The 19,973-nt window shown below is 40.4% G+C and overlaps 1 protein-coding gene across 2 annotated transcripts in view; it reads left to right on the top strand.

Moving 5' to 3' along the window:
• The window catches only part of ST8SIA1 (ST8 alpha-N-acetyl-neuraminide alpha-2,8-sialyltransferase 1), a 124,842-nt gene that overhangs the window by 42,034 nt on the left and 62,835 nt on the right, over positions 1-19,973 (top strand). For both annotated transcript variants that reach the window (XM_039570375.1, XM_039570374.1), the window contains exon 3: positions 16,938-17,047. In XM_039570375.1, the coding sequence (XP_039426309.1) occupies positions 16,938-17,047 (110 nt within the window). The remainder of the gene's footprint in view (positions 1-16,937; positions 17,048-19,973) is intronic.

The following is a 19,973-nucleotide window of genomic DNA, read 5'->3' as shown; positions in this document are numbered from 1 at the left end:
TGCTTCCCACCGTCTAACGCTTTTGGCATCTCTGCTTTATCCTGCTGTGGGCATTTGAATCCTGCATAAAGATGAGGCAGCCCCCTTCCATGGAAGTACTACTCCATTAGTCCAATACCAGAGTAGTCTGCACACCTGGAGTGAAATTCAAAGTGTTCTAGAAAAGAATTACACATTTTCATGGTCAATTTTTCAACTGTAAAGTTATTTGCTCATCACTGGTGTCAGGTAGGAGCTGCAGTTGCTTTGCTGCTGCCTATTCTTTTGTTGTCTAGATGGCTTTTTTCTCCCACAGTGTAATAATGTTCTCATGTTATTCTGATAGCTTTGTTGTGGCTTTGAAGGTTTAAAACACAGATAAAACAAACCTTGTCAGGAAAGGTAGTATTTTTTTATAAAAGCAAGGTACGCTTGGCTCTTGCAGGGCATTCCTTCTCTGCAGATCCCACAAGACGGTTTCACTTCTCTTCTGTGGTTGGGGTAGCAAGCAGTTACCTGAGGGAGTAGCAGAATCTGAGTTTGCTTACTTAGCAAGTTCACTGGTGATAGAAAGCTGGGAGGAGTGGCTGATCCTGAGCCCTACAGAAGGACCTTGACAGGCTGGAGGGATGGGCAGAGAACAACTGTCTAAAGTTCAACAAAGGCACATGCAGGGTCCTGCACTTGGGGAGGAACAACCCCAGCACCAGCACAGGCTGAGGGCTGACCAGCTGGAAAGCAGCTCTGCAGAGAAGGACCTGGTGGACAACAGGCTATCCATGATCCAGCAGTGCCCTGGAGGACAAGAAAGCCAGTGGTGTCCTGGGGTGCATTGGGAAGAGCAATGCCAGCAGGTCAGGGAGGTGATGCTGCCCCTCTGCTCAGCCCTGGTGAGGATCACCCTGGAGTGCTGTGTCTGGGCTTCTCTGGACAGGGGAGACATGGAGGTCCTGAAGGGCAACAAATATAATTTAGAACTGGTGCATCTCTCTGATGAAGAAAGGCTGAGGGAACTGGGGCTGTTCATCCTTGAGAGCAGATGCTAAAAGGGGACATTCTGTCAGTGTCTGCTCAGAGCATGGACCAGGCTCTGCTCCATGGAGCACAGCAATGGGAAGAGAAATGGGCAGGAACTGATTCCCAGGAAGTTCTACCTGAATATAAGGAGGGACTTCTTCCCTGTGTAGTGACCAAGATTGTCCAGAGAGGGTGTGGACTCTCCCTCACTGGTGATATCCCAGAACCATCTGGACACAATCCTGTGCTCTGCTCTCGCACGGGCCTGCTTGAGCAGGGAGGTGGGACCAGATGACCCACTGTGGGTCTTTCTTACTTCAGCCAGGCTGTGAATCTGTAACCTAGAGCAGAACTCCAGGGGAATTAACTTATATGATACACATTTTATGTTTGGTTTGCCATGTCTGAAGGAAAAGTGCACAATTCTTTGAGGTTTTAAATGCCTGTATGAGGTTTGGGTACATTCTGTATTTGCCTGATCTAAGCCACAGCTGCTTCTAGTTTTATCCAGTAAAATTTAGTGATGAAAGAGGACCTCAGATGGTAAAGAGTGTGGTGGAGTCACTACCCCTGGATGTGTTCAAGAAACAACTGAATGTGGCTCTCAGTGCCCTGGTTTAGTTGACAAGGTGGTGATGGCTCAAAGGTTGCACTTGATGACCGTGGAGGTCTTTTCCATCCTAAATGATTCTGTGATTATGTTTGTCTTTTGCTCTCTCTATTTGTTTCTGTGTGCTGTTTTGATCTTTTAAGATCACAAAAATACCCTGGTTCCATTCTGAATTAGCAAGTTGTGATGACATTTGTCTGTGGAATTTTCAAGTTAATTTGATGTTATTTTAATGCTCTACAGATCAGGGTTTTGGAAACCATATAAAATGACTTTGTTAAATATCTCATTAGTGGGTCAGGTGTGGTTCATTTTTGAAATCTCCTTAAAACTTGAGTAAATACAGAAGAAATAAGTTGTGCAGCATTCCTTATTTGGCAGCAATCCAAGTCAGTGACTTCATAGCCATTTTCCCTGTAAATGTAAGAAATTTCTTCCATGTTCTGGCAAATATGTTAATACCCTGTTGTACTTTCAGAGAAGCTAAATACAGTACAATTTGCAAAAGTATGAAAGGTATGCATTTGGCTCTGATGAGTAGCCTTTCCACCAGAATACATGGTCTTTCAAAAAGTATTTTCTCTGAAATTATGCTTTCAGAGTCTTTTTCCTTTCACTAATATACGCCTAACTACCACTTACTGGCAGTGCACTCCAAATTCTTGTCAGAAAGAGTAAATTTAAAAAACACAGGTTTTACTTTAAAATTTGTCTTTTGATAGTCATGTCTTTGTGTTTTGCCTTCAGTGTATGTCTAGCTACTTATTCGAGGGAGAAAAAAGCTGTCTTTTAAAAATGATGAGCTGAGTGAAAATTGTTTTTTACTTTGGTGGTGTGTTAAAAGCAATTTATGCTGTACTTTGATATTCTTCCCACTCTTTTGGGACTTGCAGTAGTTTCATTTGGATGGAGGAGAGAAAGGAAGGAGGGAACAGAAAATAAAGGGAGGGAAGGAACAGAAAATAAAGCAGCTGCAGTAGAGTCTGTGTTGCAGCCTGTAGGTTCTCTGGGGTTTGGAATTCTGTGCTTGAAGTGCCATGGAAAGGCTGCTGGGAGATCAGATCCCAAGCCAAATCATGGAAACCCATGAACAATCGAAACAGAAATTAAACATGACACACACATCCTGATTGCAATCAGAATGCTGAGAAATGCTAGCCTAAATTTTCCTCAATTTAAAATTCATACATAGAATATCTCAAATTTAAAATTCACTGTAGAAATTACAGATTTTTATGGAGAAAATAATTTTAATTTCTATCCCCACAGCTGCTCGGGCTGTTAATTGAGTGGCTGAGCTTTACTCTTGTGCTTTAGGTTCTTTGAGGCACCTCTGCGGCTGTGAAAATGGATATAACTTACAACAGCGATTAGAGAAAATAAATTCAGGGGTGTCCAATCAGCTGTGTAGGCTATTACCTCATCTGCTGGGTCAGCACTGAGCACTTACTCTTCTCATATATTTATTACAAAATCATGGCAATATTTTTTTCATTCATTTATGGAGTTTGTACTTTTCTCTGTTTATTGCTTATTCTCAGACTCTATGGTCTATAATTGCATTTTTGTTGCTATAATCTGTCTTTGTAGATATGTGTGTGTGATACATATGAATATACAATTACATCATTCAGCACTTTGAAAGTAACTGAAAATACTGTATCTGCCAAGGAAATCTCTGTTGAAAACTCTCCATGTTAGGGCTTGATATTTCTTCATATGTACACATGCTTCATGTTAGGAATTACAGTGCGGGGTTTATCTGACTACAATGTGAGCTTTTGCCTTAGAGGTCCATCCTTCATATCAACCTGTTCTCCAGGCCTCAGCTAAAACCATTTTTTTTTTTGTCTGTCTGCCTGTGTGCTTTTAGAATATGTTCTTGTGTGTGGCAGCGGGGAGAAATGGACAAGTACTGAGAGCTGTCTGCCTGAAATCTTGCATCCTCCTATGCAATCCTCTTGGAAAGGGGATTTTTTTCACCTTTTGCTCACCCAATATACCAAACTGTGTGGAGCTATTCCCTAGGTCACTCCCTGGGATGAGTGGCATTCATAGTGCCTGAGGCTTGAGAGGCCTGAGGGAGTGTTTAATCTCCATCCCTGGCTGACCTGACAGAGTAGAGCTCCTGCTCTGAAGCACGTGGGTTTGTGCTTGTTCTGTAGTGGAAGGAGCTCTGTGTGGAGTCCTGTTACATATGAATTACTGCAAGTTCAGTGGAGTTCTTGCATTTCTCTCATGTAGTGAATTTGGATGTCTGAATTTTAAGTAGGAGTGGGAGAAGTGATTTAAACAAAACAGTGTAGTGACCCACCACTTTGCCAAACTCGTTGTGAAAGTCTTGCCCACTTTGAATTCTGATGTAGAATCATTGCTAATTTATCTTTAGCAGAGTGTTGTAAAACAGCCTCCTCTTCACTGGAATATTTGTAGTGTAAAGTCTGCCAGTTGTATCTACAAGTGTCCCCTTCAGGCTTAATGAAACCTTGGTGAAAATTCTCACTGTTTAAGTGGAAGCTTTTCCACTAAACTATTTCATGAATGAAAAATGCAGGCTGTTGGGGTCTCCTCCCCTGCCATGGAGCCCTGGGAGATGGGCCCTGGGGGGGAGACACGGGGTTTCCCTGCCCCTGGTCAGCCTCGTTCCCCATTGGTTGGTTTGGGTTCCCTGGTGTGGCCAAGGACCCTCGGGTCCCATGACTGGAACAGTTCCTTGGCAGAGCCCCGGCCATGCGGCTGGAGAAATAAACATCTCTGAAACATCTACCACGAATCTGTCCATATATACTTCGTTTCCACGGGACTCCTGGTTTGATATATGCTTGTTGCAGTAATCCCCGCTGCAACAGCAGGCCATTAATTTATTAACATCCATAAACTTTTCAGTTGAATATTGATTTGATTTATGAAAGATTACAAACTTCACAGGCCTCCAAGACTTTCATACAAAAGCTCAATGATAGTCAGTAGTTCTAGTAAGGTTTCTCTTTGGGATTTAACTCTGAAATAAAACACCCAAAAATGCCATTGCTTTGCTGACAAAAAGGAGAAGCTGAGTGAAAAAGAAGAGAATATATAGGCTCTGGCAGTCCAAGACAGCGTCACACTTATTTGTGGTGAAAAGAGAACAGAGCTATGTTGAAGGGTATGCAAATGTAAGTAAGATTACAACAGGGATGCTGTTAAAAGGAATCTGTTTAATCTACTTGTTCTCTGCGTATTCTAGAGTTGCTACAATCATATTTACTGGGAAAAAAGGGCATGATATCGTTGCTAACTTGGTTGTTAGCAGTGGGATGGTCTAATATCTACTGTTTCCAGGTGTCATGAATGGCATTGTGAGAGGAGCAATACAAAAATGGAAGGTCTAGGTGGTTCACTTGTGTAGACTCTTTACTGGTGATACAAAAAAGAGAAAAGAACCTAATCTGGCTTTCTAATTACAGGTCATATTATAAGAGATTATATGCCATGGGAAAAAGCATTTTCTCTAAGTGTGACTTTTTTGGCTGGACACAATTGAGAAGGAATATATTGTACAACATTCAAAAAGTCATTTTGCAATCATTTTTGTCTGCCCTTTAAAGGCTATTTAGACATGAGTGGAGAGCAACAACACTTGAATATTTCTCTTTAATTGACTCAGAGAGCTCAAAAAAAAAAAAATAGAGATACTGTGGGAAGATGAAACCAGAGGACACAGTTAAATGTAGTGGCAGGGCAGGAGGGAATGGCTTCAAACTGACAGAGAGTAGGTTTACATTGGATATTAGGAAAAAATTCTTCCCTGTGAGGGTGGGAAGGCACTGGCAGAGGTTGCCCAGAGACACTGTGGATGCCTCATCCCTGGAAGTGTTCAAAGCCAGGTTGGATGGGGCTCTGAGCAACCTCAGAGTGAACCTCATGGTCTAGTGAAAGATGCTGAAACAAGATGACCTTTAAAGTCTCTTCCAGCCCAGACCATTCTGTTTTATATATCTCTTATCAAAAGCCAACAACCAATCTGTGCTGTCTTTTTCCATGAGATTCCTCATGTGAATAAAGAAAGCTAAAGGAAAATTTGGAAGCTTAAGTTTGAGGAATATCAAAATCAGACAACTCAGTTTTCAAAAGGTGAAAGATCATGACAATTCTTGTATGACATATCTTGGTAAAGGGATGAAAACTAAAGCAGCAGAGTGAGTACAAGAGGCAGAATGGAGTAATTTTCTCAGCCAGAGAAACAAGTCTGGCAAGGATATGTCTTTGGAAATGCTGCATGGAAGCTGCAGTCATCATGTTTGAATGTTAGTGTTATATGTTAGCAAGTACTGGGAGTGGATTCAGCATAGCTTTTTTAACAACCTCTCATCCCTACTGGGGACTTGGATATTCCCTGCTGGTACACTTCAAGTTGTTTGCTCTTTTACCCCATCCTCTTCCAGGTCACAAGGCTCAAATATTTGCTGTTAGGAAACTATCCCTCCTCAGCCTAGCCTTTAAACTGGGCCTGAAGTAGGCCCCAAAAATGAAGTGGAGGGAAAGGCTCTAGATTCAAGTAGCTTTCTGTTATGTTGTGCTTATTACTGAGCGAGTATTCAATCCAGTGCATTACCATTCTGTTAATAGCTTCCTGCTGCTCTGGATGTTCATTAGTTTGCCCTGGATTTGCATTTGGTTTGGGAATTGCTTTAAGTGAAAAATAAAATTTGTTTTACTTGATAGGAAGTGCAAAACCTATTTGCTGGGTCTGATTTTGTTATCTTAAAATAACAAAATAATATGATGTCCTAGCAGCTACTGTGATTTCACAGAACCACAGAATCATTAAGTTTGGAAAAGACTTCCAAGATCATCGAGTCCAATCTTTGACCAATCACCACCTTGTCAACTAAAGCAAAGCACTGAGTGCTACTTCCAGTCATTTCTTGAACACCTCCAGGGATGATGACTCCACCACCTCCCTGGGCAGTCCATTCTAATGCTTAACCCACCTTTCCGTGGAGCAATTCTTCCTGAAATTTTATTTCCATGGTTGTTTGTTCAGTGGCAGAAGAGAATTGCAGTTTATTGAAACTTGTCATTGTCTTCTCCAAATTGCAACCTCGAACAGAGGGTGGCACATCATTTGCTTTAGCCTCTTTCGTCAGGGAATGTAAGTACACCTCGCAGAGGATGGCGGGGAAAGCCGGGGGGTGCAAAGTGGATCCCAGAGCTGTCCAGGGTCCTTACATGTAAGAAACAGCATATAGTGACCAGGTGGCCCTGGCTGGAGCAGGAGGTGGGCTGGGTTATGTGAATTCTATGATGCTAAAAGCAAGGGAAGCACCGAGTCAGTAAGGAAAGGCCTTGTTGTGAAATTAGTTTCCAGATTCTAATGCATAATTGTGCTATCTTGGTCTTAGGTTGGGTTGGGTCCCTGAGGCCTGGCCTCCCTGTTTGGCTGCACACTCAGTAGAGGAGTGAGCCCCAAAAGGACTTTCACAGAATCACAGAATCATTTAGGTTGGAAAAGACCTCCAGCATCATCGATTCCAGTCTTTGAATGATCTCCACCTTGTCAACTAGACCAGAGTACTGAGTGCCACATCCACGTGTTTTTTGAACACTTCTCAGGATGGTGATTCCACCACCTGCCTGGGCAACCCATTCTAATGCCTGACAAACCTTTCAGTGAAGAAATTCATCCTGATGTCCAACCTGAACCTCCCCTGGCACAGCTTGAGGCCACTTCCTCTTGTCCTGTTGCTTATTACTTGGGAGAAGAGCCCAACCCCCGCCTGGCTGCAACCTCTTTTCAGGCACTTGTAGAGAGTGATAAGGTCTTCCCTGAGCCTCCTTTTCTCCAGGCTAAACACCCCCAGCTCCCTCAGCTGTTCCTCACAAGACTTGTGCTCCTGACCCTTCCCCAATTCTGTTGTTCTCCTCTGGACAAGGCTTCACGTAAGCTTGCAACAAATGACACTTTCTGATTACTTTTTAGGGAAGCTACACCCTTATATAACGAAATGACACTTTCCCCATTTTAATCTTATGTTGCTAAGTGTTTTATTATTGATGTAGAAGTGACTGTTGTTTATTCAAATCAGTTTTGACAAGTTATTAATGAATTATTCTCATGCCTCTACGTGAAAATACATTTTAAGTTTGTTTTCATTACCAGAAAAAATAAATAGCTAATGGAAACTTCATTGGTTCTGTAATTGCAGTAGTTATTCCTCTCAACCTCCTTGGCCTTCTAAACTTCTGTTTTCATAACTTTTAGACATGACATTACATGGCACTGCACTTCCCTCTAATTGCTTCCTTATTTGGTAAACATGGCTTTTTAAACACTTTGGTAGTCACTCATTATACGTATATCTTTGATGCTGCTGACCTTTTTGACTTTCCAGCAAGGGCTTTTAACTGTGGCTCTACTTCTCTTCAGGAAGACTGCCCTGAAGAAAGTGTTCTAAATGTAAACCTGTACCACTGCTTAATGTGTAGTCTTTGAAATGCTTTGTGTTGTTTTCTTTGTGTGTTGTTACTTGCTTTTCAAGTCTTACTTGTCAGCTTTTCATGTCTTGTTAGTTACATGAGCCAGATCATGTGCCATATAGTTTTCTGCATGAAGGATAGACTAAAGTTGTAAGATGCAGATTGATACATTGGTAAATAATCTCCATATGTGTTGTAAAATTTGGAATTTTCAAAGTCTGAAATTTGTCTTAAAATAGTTATATTTTGCCTCCTTATCTGTAAGGTAAGTGAAACTTTCTTAAGAGGCTTCATTTTTCTCATTAATAGAGGAGAAAAAAATGGAAATGTGCAAGTATTAAAAAACATAAGCAGTGTTTCCATGCTGCTGAGAAACCAATCTCAGTGTTTAAACTCTGCTTAAACTCTAATTGCAAATTTCCTGGACAGCTCAATCCTTGCTACTTGTCTTTGGTGTCTTTTGAACTAGTGAATCTCAAAAGATGTCAGTGATTCATCTGAACTATATAGAGGCAAAGGAAAGACAAGGATTACTTGTTGATGAGAGGATCTTTTCCTTGTTGAGGTTCATTGTCTAATATACTGTCAAAATGGAGGTGTGTTGCTACTTTGATACCTCTGATGATACCTAAATCTGTATTTTGATGCCTATATAAGTTGATTAATTACCTTTGTTGTAGCTGCTTATTCATATCAGGGGGATCAGGAATTCAGAGATCCATTCCTTTCTGTAAGTGTTATTGTCCTTTTCTTCAAGTAGGATTGAAAGCCCTTTTTATTTTTTATGAGCTGAAACTAACCTTATTTATTGCATATACTGTGTCTTGCTAATAAGATTTTGAAGAACATGAAATTGTTGATAAACCTTTTGTAAAACTGGGAAAAGTAAACAGTACCCTGTTGAAGAATGGTTAGAGGATCAGGGGCATGGATCATTCTTACCGCAGGCCTGGTTCCTACGGTTTATCACCGTGTCCCGCAGCCATAGGGAGGAGGAGGAGGAGGAGAAGATCCAGCAGGCAGGAATTGTGCAGCAAGATTGATTTATTTAATTATTTTACAAACTCTTTTATAGACTTTTTTCTTCATAGTCTAATTGGGCAAAGGACCAGCCACCCCTTGGGGGTGATTGGCCAAAATCCTAAAACATCCATTGTCAAAATATTTTCTACTATACCATAAACAAGACTTCCCAAGGTTGCAGGTGGCTTGGTTGTTTACATTCCCTGCTACCTCTTCTGTGAGAGAGAAAAGTCTCTCACGGACTTAGAAAAATAACAAGAAGATCCTCACTAACAGCATTTTTGTACCTACAGATCATTGATAGAATTATGGATCAATAAAGGAACTGTACAAGCAAAACGCCTGCAAGCCAAAGCTAGTGTGAGAAACTGCCTGCATGAGAAAGCACCCGTGTGAGAATTAGCCTGAGAACAAAAAGGGAGTTTTGAAGAGGTGCAGCTGTGCAGATAAGATGTACTGACTAGGAGAAGGGAGGGTGAACTCTGAGTTATTTAATCATAACATAACTAGAAGCTTGCCAATGTAGTCTAATTATGTAGAAGCAGAAATGCGCTTTGATAGGTTTAAGCCAATAAAGAGTTAACAAGCTGATATACTATATAAGTGCCTCTGGATTGCAAATAAACGGAGCTTGCTTTTATAAATCATATTGGTTGTTCTGCAATTTCTCTCCCCGCCGAAGTCCCCGAACTTTTCCAACAGTACGCCTTACTGAACAATGGTCTTGCAAAATTTCCAGATATCTTCCTTGCTGTCTGTGTGTTGTCCCACACTGCCACAAGAGAAAAATTCAACATTCTTTACTTATTCCTACACCAGATATATGTAAGCAGATATCCTGCAATTTTCCCTATTCTCTTTTGGTTTCTGCTTGCTACTTAAACTGTGCATCTTGAAATCACTGAGGGAGAAAGTACAGGCAGAGTTGGAGGACTTTGTCACTTGGCAGTTATATTATTTGTTTTTGTCTTCATTTCTCTACCTGGAATGTAACAGTTATTTACTTTAACAAAGGCTTTTGTGCATGAGAGTTAATGTGTGCCTACAGAGAATAACTTCCTCGACCAGGATACTGTGCACCGCAAGGCAGGAGATTAACTGCCTTGAAGTTTATACTGCATTTTCTCAGACCTGCAGAAAAACTCGTTGAACTATCATAAGATAACTACTCATGTTGTTTAATACATTTGCATGACATTAAAAAAGTAGTTTTCTTCCCAGAAGTGATGACTTGTGTTCATCCTTGTTTCCATGAAACATACAGTCAAAACTTGAAGAGGTTTTGGTGCACTTTTTTTGGCTTAAGCTTAGAGCACTTTATTAACGCAACCTTGGTGTTTACAGGTTGATACACAGCTTTTTTCTTCTGCTCAGACTTGGAGCAGATTAAGAAACAGGGAGATAAGTGCTGGAATACCTGCTGTTCCTACGTGTCTTTCTGCCATCTAGTGCCAGTGATCTGGGAGGCTGTGTAAATACTGGACCGTGCCAGCATTTAACCTAAATCAGCTGAAATGTAAGAGGAAGGCTGTTGTGTACCTGCCTCTGAAGGTGCTGGCAAAGCAGAGCAGGGCTGACAATCCCACACAAAGGATGGTGGTGTCCTCTGAGCCTCATGGCGTCTGGTGTTGTCAGGAGATCAGGCAAAAGGAAGGATTTGCTGAGTGTTCCTGTGGATGTTGGATGAGTTTAGTGATTTGTCCTATGTCTTGAGGTTTAGCCTTATCACATAGGATTTAAAAAGAAAAAAATCAAAGGAGTCACTCAAGAGTATGAAAAGGTGGTGAGGGAAGCCGACAGAGGCAGTTGTTTATGGATTCTGGTCATGCTGTTCCTCAAGGAATTCATACATTATTTTTCCATTTTCCACCATTTACATGGGACTGGGTGACTCCACAGAACACTTAAATGCAGTTATTTAGGAGGCAGCGTAAGTTCTTCTTGAGGCTTCCCAACTGTGGAAATGTTGGAAACTGTAACATCTCCCAGAATAAGAGACACCCTCCCCACCCCCACAATATCACCAAATGATACTTTCTTTTTATAATTTTTAATACAAAATTTGGAGTCTTAATGCATTGCAGGCCATAAAGTTTGGATCCAGAAATCTTGCACATCTTTGGAATTTCTCACCCATTTATTCTTTTTGTCTTGTCAAGGTGAATTCCCTTGACATTGCCAGAGCATTCATTGTTTAAAATACTGTCTATGATATACAGTCTGTTCCAATCTACAAATGTGCTTTTTTTATTATTATTTTTTCTGTAATCCCCACACTGTGCTGTCCTGGCTGTATGGAAGCTGACTCTATTGAATTAAATGCCACATCAGCAATTTGAAATGTTCTTTTAATTCCAAGCAAGTGCTCCCTTGCAGTGACATCATGCTGGGTAGAAAGCTATTAAAGATCACACCATTTTGAAGCTCCTACTTAAAGTACAGCTGGAACTAAAAGTGACTGCCAGCTTAGTCGGTGCTACTCCATGGTTTATGTGAATAATGCTTCAAAAGTGTTCTCTCTTTGGTGTGTGGCTGCTCTGCAGTTCATGGGTCTTTTTGGATAGCAGAGCTTTTCCTGCAGCAGCACAGCAATGCATTCAGTCTTTCAAGTGGTGTTTTGCAGCCCTGTGTCCCCGTGTAAATAGTTTCTGAGGTTCTAATCTCATGAAAAACAACACTGCCTAAAGTACATGTTTGTGAAGAGCACAAAGTTTGCATAAGCTTGAACGTTGAATCCTACTTCAGGGCTGAATAAAGACACCACTGTCATGACTGAGTTATGTGGACCTACAGAGGAGCTAATCCCACCTGGACAACTTTTCTTCTGTACCATCAGTGAGCTTCAGGTTTCAACATGTACTTGTTGGTAGTGACAAAATAAACTGAAGAAGGTAGCTGGAGGTCCAATGTAGGCTCTCTTCCTTATCTCCTTTCATAGTCACTGTGACCATTTCTTCTTGTAATAATCACATTTTAATCAGAGCCCCACCTGTTCCAGTGAGAGAGAGTGGGTTTAGTGTAGATATGTGGAATTTGAGATTTATTTCTGTGAGGGTGGTTAGGCAGTGGAACAAGTTGCCCAGAGAAGTTGTGGATGCCCCATCCCTGGAAGTGTTCAAGGCCAGGTAGGTTTGGATGGGGCTCTGAACAACCTGGTCTAGTGGAAGGTGTCGCTGCCCAGAGGTGTTGGAACATGATGATCTCTAAGGTCCCTCCCACCCCAAACCATTCTGTGATTCTGTGTCTGTTACCTTGCTGTCACTAGTCACTCCTTGCTCTGGACTCCTACACCTGGGTAGGGATGATTGGAATTTGGCTGGAGAGAAGTGAGTGAAATGGAAAGAACCACAGCCACCCCACACATTCCCCTATCGGGAATATGCCTTCCCTGACATTGGTGGGTTTTTGTCGTTAAGCTGTCATGTCTTGATAGTTCTGTAGAATAGATGGACGCATCAGACCGAACATAATTTGTAAACAATGAAGAAGCAGCTTGTACCACCCTGCAGCGTCTGACAGTGTGAAAAACCACCATGAACTCTCAGGGTTTTGCTGGCTCCTTAGGAAATTCAGTAGAACTCCACACTTCTCCTCAGGATGCCACCTTCTCAAAAGGAACAGCAAAACCACAGCATCTCTTTCAAATTCAAAATGTTAATTTAAAAGAGAAATTATTCTAATTAATGTTCTCAGTGTTTTCAATTATTTTTATATCTTCAGCATTAAATCAGAGGCTGAATACAGTAATTTTTCCTGTTTTTCCAGTAAGAACTTGTTTTCTGATTAAAGTCTTCAGCAGTGAGTGGGCAAAAAATTAGTGCATTAACAACCTAACAATGAAATCAAAGTGATTTAGAGTAGCATTATCTAAAATTATTTTTTGTTAGTACTGTGTAATGTTCTTTTAATGGATGACAGTGATTTATTTCTACTTAGATGAATGATGAAATTAATCAGTGAATTGCTTGAGAGATGCTTTGTTAAATTAGTCCCGTATTCAATTGTGAGTCTTTAATCTATTGCTCTGTGTGCTTATTTGTCATTGAATTTGCAGGGGGATGTGCAGGTTCTTCTTTTGTTTACATGAGTATGAGCTAGAACACCTTCACTGATTGTCAGTAGAGGTTCATTGTTTACAAAAGGGAAAATGAGACAATGGGGCCTTCCTGTCTTTGGTTTTGTTGGGAGATGCCTTTTAAAAAAATGCCTTATGCAATTCTTTTTAAATTACTTGACTTATGTTTAAAGGGAATTCATCCTGCTTATTTCCAATATGAAGGGTGTTACTATTTTAAAGTATTTGTAAATTATATGGTAATTATTGCTTAATAATGGAGATAAGTTGGTGATATTTTTTTGTATATTTTCTCTATCAGACTAAATAAACTGAGGCTGTTTTTTTCCAGTCCACTCAGAAGACACTGGCCATTCATAAAAATTTTATGAATGAAGAAAATAACATATGTGTTGCAAATGAAAATAACAGAGTTTCAGGAAGCTAATATTAGTGGAAATGCTTTTGTTACAACTATGCTGCCTAAAGCCAGCATTTGTTCGGCTGGCTTAGAATTCTAAGGAGAAAAACAGCTGAGCTTTTTGGGACCATTTAGCATAAATGACAGCTGGGTCCCTTTAATGTGAGCATCTACACGCTGTCAACTATGAACTGAAAATTTGCCTAGCAAAGTGTTGTGATGTGGAAGGTAAAATCGGAAAGCATTAGAAGATTTTGTAGACAGAGAAAAAGGAGCCATATGTTTCATAGTTGCTTATGGGCAACACTTGAGTCTAGGACTTGTATAAGTTTTGTGTGACAGGTCAGTTTGTGTTTGTTTGGACAAAGAGTTCCTGGAATGTCCCTGCAATCACAGCAATAACACAGATTTGTGATTGAACGTCTGAAGAGAAGTCATGTGCAGGTTAACAAATGTAGGCTTCAGCAATTGCTCTTCATTAAGCTCAAAGCACCTGAAAGCCACCAAACAACAGAGACAGTTAATCCTTTGGACTTTGCAACTCCCTGCATGCTGGTAATGGCACTGGAATGATGTCTTTTGCTTAATGTCTGTGGAAAGTTTATAAGTTTGGTCTTCTGGAAAATAGACCGTTGACCATTTTAAGCTAAAGGGTGGTCTGTAGACTCTGATGTCTGTGTCATGTCCTGAATTTTCAGTACTTTTCTGAGGGAGACAAAAGTGTCTGTGGGCATGGTGGCTTTCCACAGAGAACTGTGTTCAGCCTGGTTTTCCTCCTGTGTCCATAGAGTGAGTGGATCTTCACAGATTAGGCAGAGGGACAACCATGATATAATCTGCCCTTTCTACTTTCCTTTGGCTCCTTCACATCACCTCATCAGCCCTGATCTTGTTGTTTTGCTCCTTAGGTTCTCTGAAGTGATACGTAGTCCAAGATGTGAATGAAACTTGGGAATTATTTTGCTGTTAATCAGTAGCTATAGCTTGGCAGGTGTGATTAAGTAGTTGCATTGTGAAACTTTTAGAAATTTACAGGCTTGGATAATCCTTTGTTTTAAGGGAAAGGGAGTGCTATTTGAGATGAATAGGCTCTTTGGATAAGAGCCACCAGGAGTGAAGTCAACAGGACTGAGCAGTGAATATGGTGAAGAAAAATTAGAATGATAAGCAAGAGATATAAGTAGCAAATAAGGGTTTGATTAATTAAAAATGAGTGTAATTTGGAACCAATGTGTGTTGATGCCTTTGTTTGTTAAAATGTAGAATTTGTGTATATTTACACAATTCATGGGTTCCCACCATGCTCCCTACTTTGCACAAACTAGAATAAAAAATAGAAATACCTCACCTTGGTGTGGGAATTTTCTGTACACACCAAGGTAGCAAGCCAGTGTTCGGGATAACAGAAGGACAAGAGTTTTAAAACTTCATCAGATTTTGGAAACCAAAGTACGTATGCAAACAAGAACTGATATTATCATCTCTGAGCAGAACAGGAAATTAGCTTCCCTTAAGGGACAGCAAGTCATTTCAAGCAATATTAAAGGCTGTTTGCAGCTCACAGAATTTGGAAGCATTTCGTAACTACTAAATGTCTATTTGGCTAAATGTCTGTTTGGGGGGTCTAAAGGCACAGAATTTATGTGACAGTGCCCACTACTCTTAAAAGCAAGAGTTAATATCTGCTGCCTTTGTGGTTTGGCACAGCCCTTGTATAACCAGCTGTCATGAAAGGAGCTTTCATGTATCTTGAATAAGAAAGGTACTGTTACTTATAGAACATACCAAGTCTACATTTCCTCTGCTTCCCACCCCTACCCCATTACAGAGAATGTGAGCTCTCATTTGATCAGGGTCACCTCAGAGATGAGATGTCCTTTGAATCTCAAGATATGCTCCTGGTTCAATAACTGTAAATTAAATAATGTTCTTGAGAAGGCAGACGCAGGACAAGAATGCAGCTGCATACTCAGTATTGCTCTGCTGTGCTATTAGTATATTTCTAACAATGGCTGGGTCTCAGGACACTAAAATTTACTTTTCTACACAAGCATATTTTAATCCAGAGTTAGTATTTTCACTAAAAAGCAGGTTGTGACTGAACAGCGTCTAGTTTGCAGCAAAAAGTAGACAAAGCAAGTAAATCTAAGAAGAGAGAGAAGACGGCAGGAATAAGTTCTAAAAATGCAGAGTCTGTGCTGTAATACTGGGTCTGTTTTCTGGACCATGTCCTGTGTTGCAGTGCCTGGTGAATATATGATGCAGTGTCAGATGTTGCTCTGTACATGCAAGTGAGGCCACCCAGAGCGAATTGTTCTGTGATGCTGCATTCTCTCTCCGTGGCTTCTTTATTCTCCGAGGCCTGTGCAGTAACTCCTGTCTCTGTTGCAAAGTCAGGCTTTGACAAGTTTGATAAATAAAATTCCCTGCGCAGTTTTTTTGCTTGAGGAGAGTTTTAACTCCTGCATTGTAGACAAATCACATTCTGTAACTAAATCACACTGCTTTAAATTCACATCTCTTCACCACCTTTTTTTTCATATGCTGCTCTGCTCTGAAGTGCTGTGTGCTGCTTTAATGACTGCCCCAAGCTCACAAAAGGCTTGAGGCTGACAGGAACATGTCCCATCCACAGTTTTGAGATCCTCTGGAATGAGGACTGTACAGATCTAATATTTTACTGTGTTTGGTGCACAGGATCCCGTGACCATTTGACCTTGCACTTTCATGCCCGGTTAAGCAGCTACAAGAGCTCCTCAGCTAAAAATGCTCCCTTTTTAATTTTAATTTATACTAATACGAATTTGTTATGTGTCTGGGCAACTGGCTGTTTAAGGAGCTGCTGTCAAGCTCCAAATGTCTTTGCCTAAGGCTTTGGATTGACCTGTCCCAGCAACACAACCATCCAGAGAGCCAGGGTGACTCCAGATTCCCAGTGCACTTCTGTCACCACAGCATTCCCTGTTCCTCCCTTCCTTTCTTCCCCAGAGGTGTCTTTTGTATATCAGCTCAGGAAGTTCCCTTTCATGGATTATTTTTTTCCTGTTTTCCTGGTTGTCTTGTTTCCCCCGTCTTGCAGCTTGCCTGGAAGGCTTGCGAACTGCCCGACTTTGGCAGGACTTCAGGCAGTTTTGGTTTTGCAGAAAACCATCTTCTGTATCACGTTTATTGTGTCCTGGTTTTGGGAGTGGGGATCAGACCTGTTCTACATGCTCTTACCAGCTAATTTCTGTACCTTTTTTTTTCTTCACTCCTAATTCTCCTTTTTCTTTTTGTCATTGAGCCCTAACAGCTCCCTGGGTTCTCCAGGAGTGGCTGCTACAAAGATGTTTGTGTTCTCCTCTGTAAAACTGGTCCTTGTTTTGTGTTGCTAGGCTACTCCCTTCCAGCTGCCACTGAAGAAATGCTCCGTGGTGGGAAACGGTGGGATCCTGAAAAAGAGTGGCTGCGGCAAACAAATAGATCAAGCAGATTTTGTCATGCGGTAAGACAGAAACCTAACGACACATTGTCCCCCCTTCCTGCTGCTAAGCCTCAGACTTTTCAAAGCTGTTCATTTGGGATTAATCAATGATATTTTGCCTTGTCGCCCTGCCTTTGCAGGATCCTTTTCACAAGCAATTTGGGTCAAAGTGTGAGGAGAGGCAAAAAAAGGAGTTTTGGCTTGGTTCTACAAAGGGGTATGGGGTGTGGGGACAATTTGCTGGTCAGTAAAGTTATGACAACTTGTGCAGTGTCTCAGGGAGGTACTGAGGAGCTGCTTTTCTCATAATTTATGCAGTGATAGCCAGAGTGCTTCATCCTGCTCTGTGCTCTGTCCTCTGAAACAAAATGCCATCTGTGCAACCCATGGAACTCATGAGTAGGGGCTGATTTATGGGGCAAGGCTTGAGTTGGTACAAGCTAAAATCTTCCTGTGTTTTTCTTCCCTCAAGACTGAACTGTGGTTGACTGTCTGAGGAAAGGCCAAACCTCTTCCCTTGATGTGAGGTTTTTGGGATTCTTGACATTTCCTTTCCCTCCAGCCTTCCTTGATTTAGAAGAACCTGTCAGGAGAGATGTCGAACGAGCTACTGCTTTCGTGATTAAATTTGGCACTTCCTAGGTCTGCGATCCTTAAGGAAGAAAGCCAGAAATTAGTACCTCCCTGATAAACATGAACAAAAGAGACATTGTGGGGGAGAAACTGGAGGAATGCTCCAAAAGAGATGAGAATGGGAACGTCTTTGGGTTTCAGAGGGATGTATAATGAACACCCACTATAAGTCTCCTTATTAGATCCTGATGGCTCATTATAAAACCATACAAATTTGCTCTAAACCATGACTGTAATTTCTGGTTTGCATCTCAAAGACCAAAAATGCCTTCATTATTAAATGCCTACTAAAGCAAAGAAATAGAACACATTAACGGCAAAGGGAAACATATACTCGGAGCATTTACAGAAGAGAAGATGTAAAGCACAGGGGGAGAGGGCAGCACTCTGATTGCCATTACTGCATAACTCCTTAGGTGTTCCATCGACTAAATACAAGAAACTGCAGTGTATATGCCATGGTTATATTTTCTAGAAATTGAAATGCTGTAGGAGCAAAAGTTACAAAAACAACAAGTATAAAAACAAAACAAGAAAACAGCAGTTATTTTAGCTTGATCACAAAAACCCATCTCTCTGTAGGGAGGGTAAAGCAACCATTATATGTACAGAGTTTGTTTTGATTTAGGAATAAGTGATAGGGAGAATCCTGCAAAATCCCAGTCACTGTCTGCAGGCTCTGTTGTATTAGTGATATGAAATCATATTTATGGAAAATGTTTCAGTTCTTTTGGGTTAGAAATTAATACACTGCTGGGAGAAAATATTTTTACAGTGGGTGAAAAAACAGAATTTAGTTGATTTTTTTGAAATCTGATTTCTATAATCTGAGAGCTAAGAGAGAAGGAGCACAATGTGACTTCCATGACATTTTTCATTTTTTTGGAAAAGAAATTTGTGTAAAATCTTCAAAGTATTTCTGCAGTGTGAAATGTCCTGCCAGGTTTTGCCCTTGTTTTTTAATTCCCTTCACATGAGTTTTGATTTCACTTATGTGTATTTCCATAAGCTTTGTCATATGAGAGAAGATGGCTGCAGTCATATGTTATAATTGCTCAGGTTATTTAATGCGTTTAAACTCATCTGGTTGCTGAGTATCTTCTACAAACACAGTTGTTCCAACAAAGAGATGAAAAGAGCAGCAGTTTTCAGCCCCTAAGGCATAGCAAGCTGCATCTGCAATGAGAAAGATGCACATGGTCTGTATGTTTTAGGTATTGTGTTTATAATGGGCTCTTCTTCTGATTTTCAAGTTTGTAATTCTTATTTCTAAGAAAAAAATTATTTCCCCCTCCCCACATGCTAATGCTTATTTTAAGAGAAAAATGTTAGGTAGTAGTCCTAAGCCATGTTTATAACTATTTTTCATGTAGTTACTTCTCAGTACCAGATAGAACAGTGAGAGAATTTTAAAAATAAAGTTTCTTGGTATGAGTCTTGTGCTTCAGTGTGTTCCTCACCTGCACAACACTCAGCACTCTGCTGACCTATCCAAGAAAATAATTGGGAAGGTCTAGCAACTGATTTCCTGCAGTTTCCTCTGGATACTCAGGCTATTTCTTAATGTTTCCTGCACAGTAAGGTGGGAATCAGACTTACTGATGAAAGGAATTAGATGTCTTTAAATAATGCATCTGTGACTGGCTTATGAAAGAATTTTCATTATTTAGATGCTGAGATGATAAAAAACCAGGGTGAGATCTTAGTCCTTCAGAGTGCTTTTAAATAAACTTCAACCAAAAATGGTTTTTTAAAAGCTTGCCCTATGAACTTGTGTTTATTCAAAGCAGAGAGCATTAAATTGTGACCTGCCAGAGGTATTTAAGCCACCTCTCTACCCTAAGGCAAATCACCTATGAATCTTTCTTCACAAACATTTGTTTGACTTTTATTTTATTTACTTTATTTTAAGAAACTCTTTCTCATTAAAATTTTATCATTTTTATGTCTGAGAATTAAAATTTCCTTATGCTCGTAGCCTTACTCTTTTTTTCTTTTTTTTTTCTTTTTTCTTTTTTTTAAATGATTGCAGCTTCTGAAACCTCTTATTTTGATTATTTTTTTCTGTCTTCTTTTGAAATTTTCTAGCTTCTCTTAAATTGTGGTAGAGCAAACTAGAAGCTGTTTCTTGACTGAAATCTCAATACATTGTACACATCTTAACAAATATAGTCATGAAAAGGAGAAAATGTTCCTGGAAATTTTGTGTTTCTTGGTGAATGTGATTGAATTCATCTATGTTCCATGTAGGTTGGACATTGCTGTCCTTTTCCTTGGCATTTCTTGATTATGAGAATTTAAGCTTTTGAGAGCT

The sequence above is a fragment of the Corvus cornix genome, chromosome 1A (assembly GCF_000738735.6).
Source record: "Corvus cornix cornix isolate S_Up_H32 chromosome 1A, ASM73873v5, whole genome shotgun sequence".
Taxonomy (NCBI): Eukaryota; Metazoa; Chordata; class Aves; order Passeriformes; family Corvidae; genus Corvus; species Corvus cornix.
The sequence above is the reverse complement of the archived record's forward strand: the minus strand, read 5'-3'. Positions and strand labels throughout refer to the sequence as shown.